This window comes from Tenrec ecaudatus, chromosome 6 (assembly GCF_050624435.1).
Source record: "Tenrec ecaudatus isolate mTenEca1 chromosome 6, mTenEca1.hap1, whole genome shotgun sequence".
Lineage (NCBI taxonomy): Eukaryota > Metazoa > Chordata > Mammalia > Afrosoricida > Tenrecidae > Tenrec > Tenrec ecaudatus.
This window is the reverse complement of record NC_134535.1, coordinates 84,145,973-84,162,374: the sequence shown is the minus strand read 5'-3', so window position 1 is coordinate 84,162,374 and position 16,402 is coordinate 84,145,973. Positions and strand designations below refer to the sequence as shown.

The 16,402-nt window shown below is 58.3% G+C and overlaps 1 protein-coding gene across 1 annotated transcript; it reads left to right on the top strand.

Annotated features, from left to right (window-relative positions):
- Positions 1-6,825: 6,825 nt before the first annotated feature.
- On the top strand, positions 6,826-9,649 carry AQP5 (aquaporin 5). The gene is made up of 4 exons (XM_075552977.1): positions 6,826-7,188; positions 8,225-8,389; positions 8,812-8,895; positions 9,464-9,649. The coding sequence occupies exons 1-4, from the start codon at positions 6,826-6,828 to the stop codon at positions 9,647-9,649; spliced, it is 798 nt and encodes a 265-aa protein (XP_075409092.1).
- Positions 9,650-16,402: the final 6,753 nt, after the last annotated feature.

The window sequence follows — 16,402 nt, the reverse complement described above, 5'->3', positions numbered from 1 at the left end:
GGGATTTTCTATGGACATTGTGCCTCCCAGCTAGATTGTAAACCCACTGGGGGCAGGGATCCTGCTGGTTCTTCCAGGTTCTGCTCCTATCTCCCCTTCCTCGTGTCTGCCCGACACCGTGCTCTGCACATAGTAAGCATCAATAAATGCTGCTTGGATCAGAGAAATTCCCAGTGAAGGGCTGTTTCTTCCACAGCTTGGACACGGGCACTAGGGCTGAAGAGACCAGAAGACAGGCAGGCGCTTCATGAGTTTCCCAGCTCAGAGCTGCCGGTTGGAAAGGTGCACGGGGCATTTCCACACTGAATCAGAAGCTGAACAAGGAGGCCTGTGAGGACAAAGCCCACTGCCTTTGAAGGAAGGTTCCAATCCGACCAAAATGGGCATCCCAGGCTTTGAGATACAGGTGGCATCCTGGCGAGGGCCCCAAGATACCCAGAGACATGGGCGGGAGAGAGACCAAAGGGCATTTCCTTTGGGCGCTCGTCTCTTCTCCTCACCGCCCCCCATCCGACCCCCACATTGGCTGCAGCACCGTGAGAGGTGAGGATAGGACCTCCAGGGTCTTGAACGATGCCTAACACTCAACATGTCCCCAATTGGCCTCCTGGTCTTCCCGCAAATCTGCTCCTCCCACGGTCGTCCCCCTTTCGGTTGGTTCGGTTCACAGTAACTCTGCCTTCCCAGTTACTGGAAGCAACAGACTCAGAGTCATGCTTGGCTGCTCCCTTGCTCACGACCAACTGGAGGTCCATCAGGAAAGCCCCGCAGTTCTGCCTTCAGACTGGATCCTGGATGCACCACGCCCACCGCCTTCCCTGCCTTCCTCATCTCTCCCAGGACCACCGCCATGGCCACCACCCCAGACCCTGCCCGCTGCTCTCCAGGCAGCAGCGTGACCCCGTCAACAACCTTGTCAGACCCCGAGGGGCTGATGCACTGTGGGGCCCTGGGTCCGACCCAGATCTGCCCAGTCCGCTCTAGCTTCTCCTCCCGCAGGGCCTTCCCTGTTTGTCCCTTCTGCCCCAGCAACACGAGCTATCTCCTCGGATGGAGTGCTCTTCCCCTCGACATCGGCATTCTCTCCTCCAGGGCTTTGCTCACATGTCACTTTCTCAGCAAGATCCTGACCCCACACCTCAAAACTCGTGACCATTCATGAGTCGATGCTGACTCACCGTGACTCTGGGACAGGGGAAAACTGCCCCTCCAAGTTCCTGAGACTGGCCCTCTTTATGGGAGTAGAAAGCCTTGTCTTTCTCCTGACACCTCATTTAAAATTAGACAACCCCTACTCCAACCATAGCATGCCCGGTCTCCCTTCAAATACATCGTTAGTTCTGCTGCACTCATGGCCCCATGACGTGCTATATAATATACATGGAACCGCTGATTACTTTCAGGAGCTCTGGTGGCATAGTGGTTATGCATTGGGCTGTGACCCGAAAGGTCAGCACTTTGAAGCCACCAGCTGCTCTCTTCCTCCTTCCTCAGGAGAAAGACGGGACTTCCTACTCCCGCGGAGTTTCCGTCTCAGAAACTCACAGGGGCACTTCTACCCTGTCCCATAGGGTCACTATGAGTTGGCATCAGCTCAGTGGCAGTGAGTTTGGCTTTTTTTCAAGGGTTACTGTCTCCTTTCACTAGAAGACAAGCTGTACAAGGGCAGGTTTTGTCTGTTTCGCTTTGTTCTCAGGGAGAAAAACCACCATCATCCAGGCAATTCCCATTCATGGCAATCCTGCAGGACAGGGTAGAACTGCCCCTTTGGGTTTCCAAGGTTCTAAGTCTTTCTCCCTTGAAACCACTGGTGGAGTTGAACTGTTGACCTTGTGGTTTGCAACCCAACATGAAACCAGGGGTCCTAAGGGAGACAAGAGACTCCCAAATTCAAACATAACTGATAAAGACATCGTTATGAAGTCTTAATCAGGACAAAGTCAAGACAAAGATGGATCATAGAGCCCATCAGAGGACGGAGCCCATCAGGCCATGAAAGTGTCCAAGGCTTCATGGTCACTCCATGGCCACGTAAATAGAAAATGATCACAAAGGAACTGACATCAAATCATTTCAGACTAGAAAGGTTGACAAGATTGTCTCTGGCTCAGGGTGTGACTCACTGCTGTTGAGTCGATGGTGACTCATAGTGACCCTATAGGACAAGGTAGAACGGCTTCTGTGAGATCCCAACACTGTAACTCTTTGCGGGAGTAGAAAGCCCTGTCTTTCTCCCTCGTATTAGCTGTTGGTTTCAAACTGCTGACCTTGTGGATTGATCATAGCCCAATGCACAACCACGATACCACCAGAACTCCTTAAGGGGACTCCAAGGCACCAAATTCCATCAACAGCAGGCCCCTAAGCAAGTAGGTTGCCCCTCCCTGGGTTGGCTAGAGGAGGGACAGGAACCCGTTGACAACACTCCGCCTGAGGGCAGAGCTGTTCACATTATTGGTCAATGATCAGAAAGAATTCAATGGATGTGGAGACTCAAAATGGATTTGGGGCTCCTACTGAAAACCACCACAGCCTTCTGTAAGCATCTGGCTCAGAAGGTGAGATCTGACACAGCCCACCTCGGCAGCCTCAGTGCTAGGACAGAATTTGATACATAGCCAGCGTGTGATCAATAATCTGGAATGAGGGCTCTTTCTCAGTATTGGGGAGATGTGCAGCCCTGGAGGAATGACCTGCTTCGAGTGGCCCTGCCATTTTTTAAAAAAACATTTTATTGGGGCTCGTATAACTCTTATCACAATCCATCCATCCATCCATTGTGACAAGCACATTTGTACATTTGTTGCCATCATCATTCTCAAAACATTTTCTTTCTACTTGAGCCCTTGGTATCAACTCATTTTTTCTGTCCCTCCCCCATCCTCCCTCCTTCCCTCATGAACCCTTAATCATTTATAAATTATTATTATTTTTCGTGTCTTACACTGACCAATGTATCCCTTCACCACTTTTCTGTTGTCTGTCCCCCAGGGAGGGGGTTATATGTAGATCATTGTGATTGGTTCCCCTTTCTACCTCACCTTCCCCTTTCCCTCCTGGTATTGCTACTCTCATTATAGTCCTGAAGGGTTTATCTGTCCTGGATTCCCTGTGTTGCCAGCTCTTATCTGTACCAGTGTACATCCTCTGGTCTAGTCAGATTTGTAAGGTAGAATTGAGATCATGATAATTGAGGAGAGGAAGCATTAAAGAACTAGAGGTAAGTTATAGGTTTCATCCGTGCTATTCTGCACCTGACTGGCTCATCTCCTCCCAGAGACCCTTCTGTAAGCGGATGTCCAGTTGCCTACAGATAGGCTTTGGGTCTCCACTTTGCACTCCCCTTCATTCACAATGATATGATTTTTTGTTCTTTAATGTCTGATACCTGATCCTATTGACACTTTGTGATCACACAGACTAGTGTGCTTCTTTCATGTGGGCTTTGTTGCTTCTCAGCTAGATGGTCGCTTTTTATCTTCAAGCCTTTAAGAACCCAGACACTATATCTTGTGATAGTCAGGCACCATTAGCTTTCTTCACCACATTTGCTTATGCACCTGATTTGCCTTCAGCGATGACGTTGGCAAGATGAGCTTCTCGGGAGGCGGGGCGGAGGGGAGGAAAAAAAAGACGAGCCTCTCGGAATGCCAGGTTAATAGAACAAAGTGTTCTTGCATTGAGGAAGGACTGGAGTAGAGGCCCAATGTCCATCTGCTACCTTATGATCCTGTCATTTCTACTCCCAGCCTAACCCTTCCATTTCTCGAGGGATTCCACGGGTCCCTCTATCAGGAAAGGTGCCCTCCTGGCACCTCGGTGAAAGCACTCAGCCCCTCACTGACAAGTCTGTAGTCTGAACTGCTCTGTGGGAGGAAGATGAGACCGTTCGCTCCCACGGAGATATCAGCTGTGGAAACCCTGTGTGTGGGACAGTCCCACTGTGTCCAGTGGGGGCCTTATGAGTCTGAATAGACTCCAACAGCTAGGGGATTTGTGTGGTATCAGGAGAATCTGCTGAGAGACTGGAATCCCCTGTCACATGTGGGGAGGCCCCTCCCCCGGCCCAGGAAAGTTGGAGGGGTCATTCTTCAGAGACTGGTAAGGCAGGACAGAATGCTAGCGTCAAAGACAATTCTAGAGATAGCAAGTCTAGAACTTTCTTGTGATAAGTCCGGACTGAGTGACCCTAATGTTTAGAGAGACGCCAGAGGCCTCCCAGACACAGGCCTGGGAAACACAGGCAGCTGCTCCCTTGAATAACCTTGACAGATGGGGCTCCATTGCCTGGCCCAGGCTCACTCCTGTGACCAAGCCTGCAGCTGGCAGCCAGTTCACATCTCACTGGGTGACCTTAGTCAAGGCACTTGGGTCTGGAGTTCTCACAGGTAGTTTGGGATCACACTGCCCATTGGGGACCAGAGCCCTTTGTTAGCTGTAAAGAAACTGAGTTCAAATCTTCCAAGTGGCATTTCCTCCTGTGACCGACCTCCTGGGAGCACTACGCTGTCCTTCCCACACCAAGGCCATGCAGTGTTGCACCTGTGGATCCAGAAGGCAGGGCCCCAGGGGAGAGAGGATGAGGAAGGAGGTAGGAGGGGGCAGCGTGAAAGCAAGTTTAACAGGGAAAGTCCTGGTCCCAAGAGACCTGGGGACATAAGGTCATAACCCCTGTCAGGACCAGGCCCACCGCAAGTCCTGGGCCCCAGGCCAAGGAGCAAATAAGTCCTGGATACAGCTGGCCTGCTAGGCTAGCAGCAAGGTCCCCAAGCCTTTCCAGAAGCCGGACCTCCAGCCGGAGAGGAGGGGAGGAGCGGCTTCAGCAGGAAATGCCAGCGCAGAGCCGGAACAATAGCGGGGGTGGGGGTGGGGGTGGAGGGTGATTGTTGGGCCCATTTCCATTGGCCTTTTAGTTGCCACGGAGTCTGAGCGCGCAGTCCAGTGGCTCTCCAGGTCCTTGGCTTCCGTCTGAGGGCCTCCCTCCACTTCCATCCCTGCCTGACAGGGGGCACCTGTTCTCTCCAGCCCTCCAGCAGGGAGCTGTCCCAGGGCCCCACACACAGCCCCTGGTGCAATGTTAAAAATGAGTCAGGAAGCAAGGAAATTTGCAGAACTGAACTCACTCCCACACAGGTGGGCTACTCCTCCCATGGGCTCCAGGGGTGGGTCCCCGCCGGGTCCCCGCCCCTCTTCCAAAGCCTCCAGCCCCACTCCCCCTGAGTGCCAAACCTAGGGTGGGAGATGGGGCGTAGGATAGTGTTCCCTAGTCGGTGTGGGAGACTTGGCTTGGATGGGACTGAAAAAGGACCACGTGTAAGGCAGGCAGACATGGAAAACGAGACAGAGGCAGGCGGGAACAGAGAAAAGTGCAGGAATTACAAAAGGCCAAGGAAAGATGGCTGGAGCCAAGGAGGTGTCGTGGTCACGAGCTGGGCTGCTAACTGCAAGGGCAGCAGTTCGATACCACCAGCTGCTCCTCAGGAGAGAGATGAAGCTTTCTACTCCCGAAAAGAGTTATTGTTACCGTCTCGGAAACCCACAGGGCCAGGTCTGCCCTGTCCTCCAAAGTCACTAGGAGTCAGCATCGACTCCATGGCAGTGAGTTTGCGTTTGGGTGGAGAGATGAACCGGAAAGAGGGGAGATGAATTGAGAAGCCGAAAGCCGAGGCAAAGGAAGCGATTGAATGGCAGGGGCCACTGTGAGAGACAGAGAGCGACTGAGAAGACGGTGGGCAGAGTGGGAGAAAGAGGCTGAAGGCGAGGCTCAGACTGTACAGGAGAGAGTTTGAAGGGTGAGGACAACAGATGAGAGAGGTAGTGGGCTTCCCGCAGGGGCGTGGGAGGGGCCACGACTGGGCCTGGGATTTCCGTGGTACGCCTGCACCCCCCATCTGGCACCTGCTCCCCGTTTGGGCGCTCGCATCCTCCCAGCACATTGCCTGGGGTGGGGTGGGGGCAATGTCGGAGGACCTCTTCTGGACCACACTGCACAGCAAAACCGAGCCGGCTGTGCCTCCTAGCTACAGGTGAACAGCCCCCTCCGCACCCCGCGGGGCCCCATCCGGAGGCCACGCCGCTGAGGGACCCTGTCTCCGCCCGTCACCCGCTCCTCCCGGGCCCGCCCGGCGTCTGGGAGGCCAGTGTTAGCCAAGCGCCGGGCGGGCTCGCACGTTCGAACCCCGAGGCTGCCGGGCCGGGCCCGGGAGCGCCTCTTGACGGCAGAAACGCCCCCGCCAGCGCGGGCCGAGCGCTGAGTGACGGCGAGCGACTCAGAGGCGCAGAACCTGCCTGGCTGAAAGGCCTGGAGCATGAAACTCCGGCGCGGGAACCAAGGGCCCGGAGAGAAGTGGGAAAGTCGAGTGTGGGCGCAGCCACGGGCCCCGAGGCCGCAGACGGCGGAGAGCGGACGGGACAGCGCGGATCCAGCCCAGCCGCCCCGGAGAGGGTCGGAGGCGCGCGAGCCGCCGCAGCGCCATGCGTCGGTCGGGGGCCGCGGGCCCCGTCTACACCGCCGCCTGGGTCACGTGGCCCGGGCGCACCCGCGGCCGCCCCGGCGGGGGGGCTTGCGGCCCCGCGGACCACGGCCCGCCCAGCCAGCGGCTCTGGGCGCCGGGCGTGGGAGCCGCCCCCGGCCCCCCCGCGCCGGGCCCGCTGCGGGCCGCCCGCCCTCTATATAGCGCGCCCCTGCAGGGCCCGCGCCAAGCCAGCGGGCACGGAGTGGGCGCAGGAGAGCACGCCGCGCCCGGGAGCCAGCCCCCCGCCCCCGCCGCCTCGACGGGCGCCCTGCGCCGCGGCCCCCGCCGCCGCCGGCCCCCCGCGCCCACCATGAAGAAGGAGGTGTGCTCCGTGGCCTTCCTCAAGGCCGTGTTCGCCGAGTTCCTGGCCACCCTCATCTTCGTCTTCTTTGGTCTCGGCTCGGCGCTCAAGTGGCCGTCTGCCCTGCCCACCATCCTGCAGATCGCGCTGGCCTTCGGGCTGGCCATTGGCACCCTGGCTCAAGCCCTGGGACCCGTGAGTGGCGGCCACATCAACCCGGCCATCACCCTCGCCCTCTTGGTGGGCAACCAGATCTCACTGCTCCGAGCCACCTTCTACGTGGTGGCCCAGCTGGTGGGCGCCATCGCAGGGGCTGGCATCCTCTACTGGGTGGCGCCACTCAATGCCCGGGGCAACCTGGCCATCAACGCTGTGAGTGCACGGGGCAAGGGGAAGAGCCGGGACCGGGAGTGGGTTCTGAACCAGGCCTTCCCCAACCAGAGAAAGGGTGGCATGGAGGGGGCCAAGGCACAGCCTGGCAAGAAAGATGAATATGCTTGTCGCTGGGTGTATTCTACCTTCAGACTCCCTGCGCCTCTCTCTCCTGGTGCCCTCTCCTCTCCTGTCTGCATCCTCTCCTGGCTTCTCTGTGCCCCCTTTTACCCACACAGTCCCATATTGTGTTCATTGGGCACCATCCAAGTGATAGAATGGCACTGCCCCTCTGGTGGAGCTTACCTGGGCTGTAATCTTGACAGGCACCGATTACCAAGTCGATCTCCCTCAGAGCCCGCAAGGTGGGTTCGAAGGGTCAACCTGCCAGTTAGCAGCAGAGAACTTGATTATCTGCACCAGCTGGGCATACCTGACACTGCAGGCGTCATCAGGAACTACATTTAGCACCGTGGTTGGGGGGAGGCCTGGGGGTGTCTCCATTGGCTATTGACTCCCCAAATCCCTGCCGGGCCTCCCTGCTGCCTCCCAAAGCCCCAGATTCAGCCCCCTGCTCTGTGCACACCGGGTTCATTAGTGAAACACAGAGGAGGATTTTCTCGGCCATTGTCAAGCTGTGAGCCAGCCACCTCGCAGAGAGAGGCTGGAGGTTGGCACTGGCAGCAGGGCAGCCAGGGGGCGGGAGGCCTGGTGAGGGTGCAATAGGCAAACTGGGCCGCTGCCCACAGGGAAGGAGGCTACAGTGCCAGTTGTGGGGGCTGGGGATCGGACAGAACCTTTGATGGAACTGTGTCCAGGAACCAGCTCCCTCCCCTTACCACCCCACCCCTGCCCCACACACACCACCCTCTGCCCTTGGGCGCCAAGCCTGTGCTTTGTGCAAACTGTCAAGTGCTCAGCGCCTTCTGCAAATGGCTACTCTGAGGGGCCCAGCGCAGGGCTGACACTGTGGGGCTTGGGGCGACCAAATTCCAGGTGCTTGGGCTCTGGGGTTCTAACCCACATCCCCTCCCAGCTTACCAACAACACAACGCCGGGCAAGGCTGTGGTGGTGGAGATGATTCTGACCTTCCAGCTGGCTCTGTGCATCTTCTCCTCCACCGACGCCCGCCGCACCAGCCCTGTGGGGACCCCAGCCCTGTCCATTGGCCTGTCCGTCACACTGGGCCACCTCATCGGGGTGAGTGGTTTATACCCCAGCAGGGCCTGGGGCAGACGTTCCGGGCAAAGAGAGAGAACACTAGCACAGGCCAGTGGGCCAGTGTGCAAGGGAGATTTTTAAGGCTTAGATTTGAGACCACTGGCCTCAGACCCCACTGGGCCAGGCTTGAGCCCACAAACAGAAACAAACCTTCCTTGGCTTAGGGGAGGGGGGGATGGGAGTCAGAGCCCAGAGCTGGGAGGAGAGGGGATAGGGTGGGGTTCACCAGATAACAAGACAATAGGGAATCCGTGGAGAAAGTGGTCCCCAGCCTAGGAAACAGGGAAACTTGAGTGTGAGCCCTGGGTGAGCCTGGGGCTGCCCTGTGACCTTGGGAGGGTCATTGGGGGGCCGGGTGAGTGGATGAAGACCTGTCCCCTCCCCACCTCCCTTCTGTCCAGATCTACTTCACGGGCTGCTCCATGAACCCGGCCCGCTCCTTTGGACCTGCGGTCGTCATGAAACGCTTCACCCCTTCGCACTGGGTGAGCCTGTCCCCCCCACCCCCAGTGAGGGTGTGTGGGAGCCGTGGAGTGGGGTGCAGGGAGCAGTGATTGGAGAGGTCAGGGGCCTCGGGGAAGGCTCTGTGTGTGTCATCTCTCTGGGGCCAAGAGTTCAGGCCTCTGTGTCGGACTGTAAGGTTTCTGTGAGTTCCTCTGGAGTCTATCTGTGCACCTTGGTGCAGTCTGTCTTGTTCCCTGTCAGGGGAATTGAAGGAGGCTTCCTATGTGTCTGTCCCTGAGGATATCCTGTCACCTCCTTGGAGAGCTACATCCTTTCTCTCAGCAGTCCCTGCCTGCCTGTCTCTTGGAGGAGCCTTTGGTGGGAGGTGGGGGGGAGGTGGTACTTGGAGGGGCTTCTGGCTGCCTGCCTCCTCAGGATTCCTAGCTCCCTGTGGCCCACGTCTATGTCATGCTGGGGGGTGGGGGTGGGCAACAGCATATCTATCCCTGAGGGGAGGGAGGTCTTTCCCTATGGAGGTCTGTCCCCTCTGAGGGTCCGTGGGCCTGGTCTCTGGTCTCAGGGGTCTGACCACAGCCTTGTCTCCCCCAGGTGTTCTGGGTGGGGCCCATTGTGGGGGCCATCCTGGCTGCTATCCTCTACTTCTACATACTGTTCCCCTACCCCCTGAGCCTGAGCGAGCGTGTGGCCATGGTCAAGGGCACCTACCAGCCAGATGAGGACTGGGAGGAGCAGCGGGAGGAGCGGAAGAAGACCATGGAGCTGACGGCCCACTGACCAGCGTCAGACAGGGGCCAGCCCCTCGGCCCCTCAACTACAGGAGGAGAAAAGAAAGAAAAAAAACCCACCTCTGCCAACAAGGCTTCCTCCCCACCCAGGGCCAGGTCCACATAGCTGGGAAAGAGCCGCTGGCTCCCCAAGCTGCACAGTTAGAGTGGGGAGCAGAACCCCGTGGCAGGGCTCCTAGGGGAAGGGGCCTCTCTGGAGCCTGACAGACTGGATTGCTGTGAGGTCCACCCTCAGAGATGATAACTGCGTCCAGAAGCTCCCAGGCTGCCCCAAGGCCAGGAAAGGGGCAAGGGGCCAAGGGGGGCTACAGTCTGTTCTCCCCACCTCCCCAGCTCCAGAGAGGTAACAGCCCTGGTGACAGCAGAGGCCAGCAGGCCTCCGCTATTGCTCCTAAGCCTCGCTTAACAGCGCCTTATTTATTTCTGGTCAAAGTTGAGTGGGGCAGGGGCTGCTGGTGTTGGGGGAAGGGGCTAGGAGGGGGCAATAAATCACTGATACTCTGGTTCTGCTTTCATCTCACCCCACCCTGGCCCATCACATCTCCTCTTCATCACCTACCCACCCCACCCTACCCCAGGTTCCACAGGGCACAGGGAACCCCAGGACAAGTGGGAAGACTGGACAGGGAGACCTAGAGAGGCGGAGAGGGGACAATGGGAACAGAGGAGGGGATCCCCAGGCCTGTCTCCCACTCCTCCCACCTCAGCTATGTCAAGTCTCTGCCACTTGGGAGCCTGGCACCAGCTCTGCCAGGGTATGCCAGACAGAGGAGAAGTGAACCATGGAGATGCCAGAAGCAGGACCGGTCAGGCTGTGTCACTGAGGAGGAGGCACCACCCGCCCAGGACTCCTTCCTGAGCGCCTCAACGTCACAGGAGGTGCCACTGGGGGGCCTGTGCTCCGAGCACGTACACACACACACACACACGCACACACACACACACACACACACACACACCCCTCTCCTTCGGGCTATCACTCTACTCCTCCTTGCTGGTTGCCCCATTGCTGCAGACACTCCTTGGACAACCTCCTTAAACGCTCGGAGCTCCCATCTCTTCTGTAAAATGGGGATTAAAATGTTTCTCTCATGGAGAAGAAACACAACAACAACAAAGATGAGAGAGAGAATTCCAGTGCCTGAGTTAGGTTAGCGCCCCCAAGCGCCTCCCCTCCCGCGGGGCAAGAGGGTGGGCGGCTGAGACTCTGAGCCCTGCAAATGAGCAGCTTGAGACGCAAAGGCAGAGAATCAGCGCGAAGGAGGCCGGCGTGGTGTCACGGAAGTCGCGTGCAAATCTTGTGCAGCTGTGGGTGACATCGGTAAGCACTCTGAGCGCCTGTTGCTTCACCCGTGAGATGGACTACTTCTGTCGACCTCCTGCGCTGCGGGAAGGTCAAACGAGATGATGGCTGGAAAGACACTGATTGTGCAAACAGGGCCAGGCACCTCCGAGTAAAGGCTCAATAAACTCGTGTGAAAAGAAACCAGCACCCGCACGTGCGGGCCTCATCTGGGACCCCAGCCACGCCCCAGGCCTACCTCTGAAAAGCAGGGGCCTATAGGTGGTGGGGGAGGGGGAGGAGATGGAAGGATGGGAGGAGCTATAGGCCCTGGCTGGTGAGAGTCAGCCCCAGGGGCGGGAGATGTCATTGGTGGCCTTGTGTGTATCAGAGGAGCACAGCTGATTCTTAAGAAGTAGGTTGGCCAGGCCTTTCTTCCTAGGTGCCTCTAGGTGGACTCGACCACCACCCTTCCAGTTAGTAGCCGAGCACTGAAATCACTTACTCCACCCTGAAAACCAAAAGTCGAACCCACTGCCATGCAGTCTCCTCCAACCCAGAGCGACTGTAAGACAGATTAGACCTGCCCCACCGAAGGACCCCACAGGTGCGTCCAAGCCTTTAAATCTGAGGGAGGCAGACTCCCACCATCTTGCTCGGAGCTGGCGGGTTGGAACCTGAGCACTGAACCGCTCTGCCGCCAAGGTCTAAATAGACGTGGTCCCGGACTTCTCGATGGGAGCTGCAGCGGCACCTGCCCTGCCTCATGGGTTTGTGGTTCCGTTGGTTACATCTCTTAGTGGAACCGCCCTCGGGGTCTTCTAGACTTCTTTAGGGGTGGTCACCTCCTGGGGAGCAGCTGGTAAGCTCAACCCGCTGACGCTTAGCAGGCAAGCACTCAACCATTGCTCCACTAGGCCTCCTCCCCTCATGGCAACACCATATAACTGTGTGTGTGCCCCTCAGGGTCCTAGCAAAGGAGCGTGCCCGTCCCTGTGTCCCCCACACCCCTCCCTGGCTGGCGAGGAGCCCGGCCACACTGCCAGCGCCCGCCAGCAGGTGGGGGCCTCGTCTGCCTAAATGCAACTGCGGGCCTTCCCTGGCCCGCGGGCCCGGGTCTGGGCAGGAGCCAGCGAGGCACGGGTAGCTGGAGGTGGGGTGGGGTGTGGGATGCAGGGCATCCCTCCGGCCTGGGTGCTCTGGGCCCATCAGGAAGCCACCTATGCCGGGTGGCGCTTCGCCCTGTCTCCTGGAAGCCCGGGTACAGGCATAGCGCGACGGGCCAACTGGTCACCAACTTGCATTGACCGAGCAGTGGTCCCAGAGGGTAGAGACCCTAGGGGTATGTGGAACACCCCGCCGGAGGGCGCCGCTGGCCTGGAAATGCCGCGGTCCAGACGGGCGGCGGGCGCGCAGGCTCCGACTCCGGCTTTGGGCTGACGGGTTGGGTGTGTGGCCGGCAGGGCGCGCTGTGGTCCTTGCTTGAGGCTTGCAGTGTCTGCGCGGTCCCAGGGCTCACAAAGACGTGTGCACGTGCATGTGAACCCAGCACGCACGTCCGTCACTTGCCACAGGGCGACTCTCCATCTGTTGTCAAAGAAGCACTTGTGAGGGCTGCCTGGCACCACACACGTGTGCGCGCACACACATATACACACACAACCACAGACACACACACACATGCACGGCTGAGAGATAGCCATGTCCCTGCCCAGCTCCACCTTCAGGCTGAAGCCTTGAAGAAGCGTTGTGGTTTTCCCATAGGACATCCCCACACCACTCTCAGCTTCCAGCTCCGCTCTTCCATTCCCCAGGGACTGCCAGTAACCATGGCGAGAGGGGGCCATGGGTGGGCAGGAAGAGGGGAAGTTTGGGGGACCGGGTCTCCCAGCTCCCCTCTGAGCCTCCTTTCCTCACCCTCTGTTCAGTCTTTCTTACCTTTCACAGTGCAGGGGGGATCCGGGAGTGGGCAGGAGAAAGCTGCCTGCCATCCCTCCCCTTTCTGTTTTTCTTCTCTCTCCCTCCTCCTCTTCCCTCCCAGTGTTGCCTCCTGCCCATGCTTCCTGCGCTCTCTACCTTCCCTGAGAGGACCTCATTGCATTGCCTACACACACACACACACACATCCAGGACTCAGGCCAGAGGCAGGAGCAGCACAGCTCCTTACAGGCCAGTGCCGTAGGCAGCCAGGTGTGGGCCCCAGGGACATGGGTTTCTGAGCATGAGTGAGCCCCAGGCTTAGAACCCAGGACTGGCTGGGTCTGGGAAGGTGCTGGCTGGGCCAGGCTAATCCAGGGCAGGAGCAAGACCTGGCTGATGCCCACCTGGTCTCAGGACATGAAGGACCTTGTCCCAGGCCAGACAGGGCTCTAGGGAACTCTGTTTCACGCTGGCTGGGGACCAGGGTTATAGGGGCGCCTTGTCCTGGAGCTGGCTCCTTCCCCAGCCAGACCCCACAGCTGTCACTGGATAGGGAAGAGGCCAATCTAATCCATGGCTTTTGGCCCCAGATGTGATTGAGCTCCTGCAAACCAGTCCACTCACCTCATACTCACAATCTAACTCACAGTCAATGCCGACCCACAGTGACCCTGTAGGACAGTTGAGCACTGTCCCTGTGTGCTCACAGACTGCAAGTCTTCACAAGAGCAGGAGAGAGCCAGCAAGGAGACCGAGCCAAAGCCCTCGAAGGCAGGCAGAGTACCAGGAGACGGGCTGCCCGAGTCTCCTCAGTCAGGAAAGAAAGATGGTCTCAAGGAAGTTGGTCGGCAGTGCCCCCGGCCACAGTGGGCTGCAGAGGTCACCCTTTGCCTTGGTCAGAGCAGTTTCATCAACTGGCAGTGTGGGAAGGCCAAGTGCAGGGGAACCTAGGCCCATAGGATGCTGAGCCCATGAGCTGATCTTTCCACTGCTTTGTGGTGGCTCCGGGCATGGGAGCCCGACCAGGGAAACTCACCACTGAGACTGCTCGTGGCCAAGGAAGTATTCGGGCACTCCAGTGGCTCTCAGAGCACAAGGCAGGGCGGTGGTGAGGGCGGGAATCCGGAACTGGGAGGCAGCCTGGGAAGGAGCCTGGCCTGCTGCCTTGGCTTTCCAGGTGAGATATGAGGCATGCTCAGCTGCGGAGAGAAAAGACAGACACTTGAGGTACTTGACAGTAAGGTTTGAAGTCGGGCTCAGAAGGGGAGAGAGCTGATGGGGGAGGGATTGAGGACTACTGAGCAGAACCCAGGCCCCTGCTGAGGCCAGAGGTGGTGGCCCATCATGGTGACAGTGCAGACTAGATGGGAGCAGGGTGTGGGGGAGGAGAGAGAAGAGTGGGGTGCTAGCAAGAGTATGCTGAAGGAGAAACACCAGAGGGTCTGGCTGGAGGAGAGTGTAGCCAGAAGGGTTGGAAGACCTCAAAGGGGATACAAGAGGGGCTTCCCCCAGATGGAGCCAGGGGGCTGCATGGATGGGAAGAGCCTGGGGTCGAAACCGGGATGCTTTGCTTGGAGACATCAGAGGATTCCGTAGGAGCCGTGTGTGAGAGTAGTCCACTGCAAAGGCACCTCTGACAGTCACCTGACTCTAGCTCTCATTCATCATCCACCTGTGTACCTACCACCACTCATCCATCCATCCATCCATCCACCTACCCATCTACCCACTCACCCATTCATCCATCCACCCATCCATCCATCCACTCATCCATCCATTCATCCGCTGATATACCCATGCACCCACCCAGCAAACACGTACTGAGTACTTTGTTGCAGTTGTCAGTTGCTGACACCATGTAGGGCGAGCCCATGTGTCCCATGGAGTTTTTCAGGCCGTGATCTTTCAGAAGCAGTTTGCCTGAAGTGCCTCTGGGTGGGATCAAGCCACCACCTTTTCTGCTGACAGTCAAGCCACCCCGGAGGGGACACTTAATGACCAATCCCTGTGCCATACGCTCCAGCTGGGCAGGAAGAGAAGTGGTTCCATGCCCAATAAGGACCTTGCCCCTAGGGAGACACATCAACACCAGGGCAGGGCCCTGAAGAGGCTACAGCGCAAAGTTGGGGCAGATGCGGTGAGAACATCAGAGAGAGTTCCCCCCACCTCCACCCCCACCCCCAACCAAGGCAGGTGGTGCAGAAACTGAGCCTGAGGGACAGTGGGGAGCCACCGAGCAGCCTCCCCCCAGGAGAGGTGGGTGGAGTATTCCGGAGCCACTGGCTAGAGGGGCAAGGTCGTGGAGGCAAGGAGTGGGGGAGCAGTGAGGTGGGGGGAGTAGGGTCGGGTCGCAGGGGGCTGGGAGCTTGCAGCATGCTGGGGAAGCTTTGTAGGGTTTTGGCAGGGGAGCTGCGTGATCAGATTTGCATTTTAGAAAGATCATGGAGGCTGCGGTGTGGAGAATTGATTGGAGCGGAGCAGGCAGAGAAGCTGCAGGGGCCATGGGGCAGGCACAGGCAAGACACATTTAGGATTCAAAATCAGCAGGACTTGATGGCTGTATTGGATGGGGGTGGGAGGTGGGAAAGGGTCAAGGCTGCTCCCCACCTGCCACCAGCTGAGCTGGAGAAAGGGGGGGTGTCAGGCAGAGAAGGGAGCGTCTCATCTTGAAACTGTGTGTTAGAGGAGTCCAAAGACATCAGCGGACACCTACTGGCTGCCCATAGATAAAGCCAGCAGGGGGTTCGAAGGTGAAGACTTGGAGGGTTGGAACAACTGGCCGGTCTTCTTGCGGGGAATCTTGCTTGGGGCAGTGTCTTGATGTGCTCTTGGGGGCTAGGGCATGGGTGACCCTGTAGGCCAGTGTGGCCACACGTGGTGAAGCTGCCCTGTGAGAAACGAGGGCTATCTTCTGGCTCCTGAGTGGGAACAGGAGAGATGGGGAAACTGGGGGAAGGACCAAGGATAAAGGACCAGCAGGGACTCCGGGGGGTGGGGGCTTAGTCCGTTGAAGGACAGGTGCCCACCACCAGGCGTGAGACTCAAAGTGGCCGAGGGGTTGTGGACTAGGACCCTCCTGCCCAGCAGTGCTTGTTCAGTCCATGCTGCTTTCCGGGTGAGGGTTATAGGTGGGAAGGGCAAGCAAGAGCTTCCTCTCCGGCCTGGGTTTATGCCCACGTGGACGGAGGCAGAGCCGGGAACCAGGAGGCTCCAGAGCAGAAAGCCAAGGCCCCTGGACTCTGAGGGTCTTGGGGTGGCGCCATCTGCTCCTTCACCTGCAGCCCAGGACAAGGACTCTGCCCGAAGAGGCCGGTCCAGCCTGGGGATCCCAGAGGTTCCAGCTCACCTGTCAGGCATGTAAGTGCCACCCCCACACCTTCCTCCACCCAGACACAGACCGAACTGCCAGCTCCCGGGCAGGCTGGTTGGCACATTCGTCCTGAAGCAGCAGAGGACAGGGGCTGCAGGTGGAGGCCCAGCGCAGCAGAGAGCAGGAACAAGCGGAGGAAGGCCAGAAGCCCGCACACAGGGGCCTGGGCC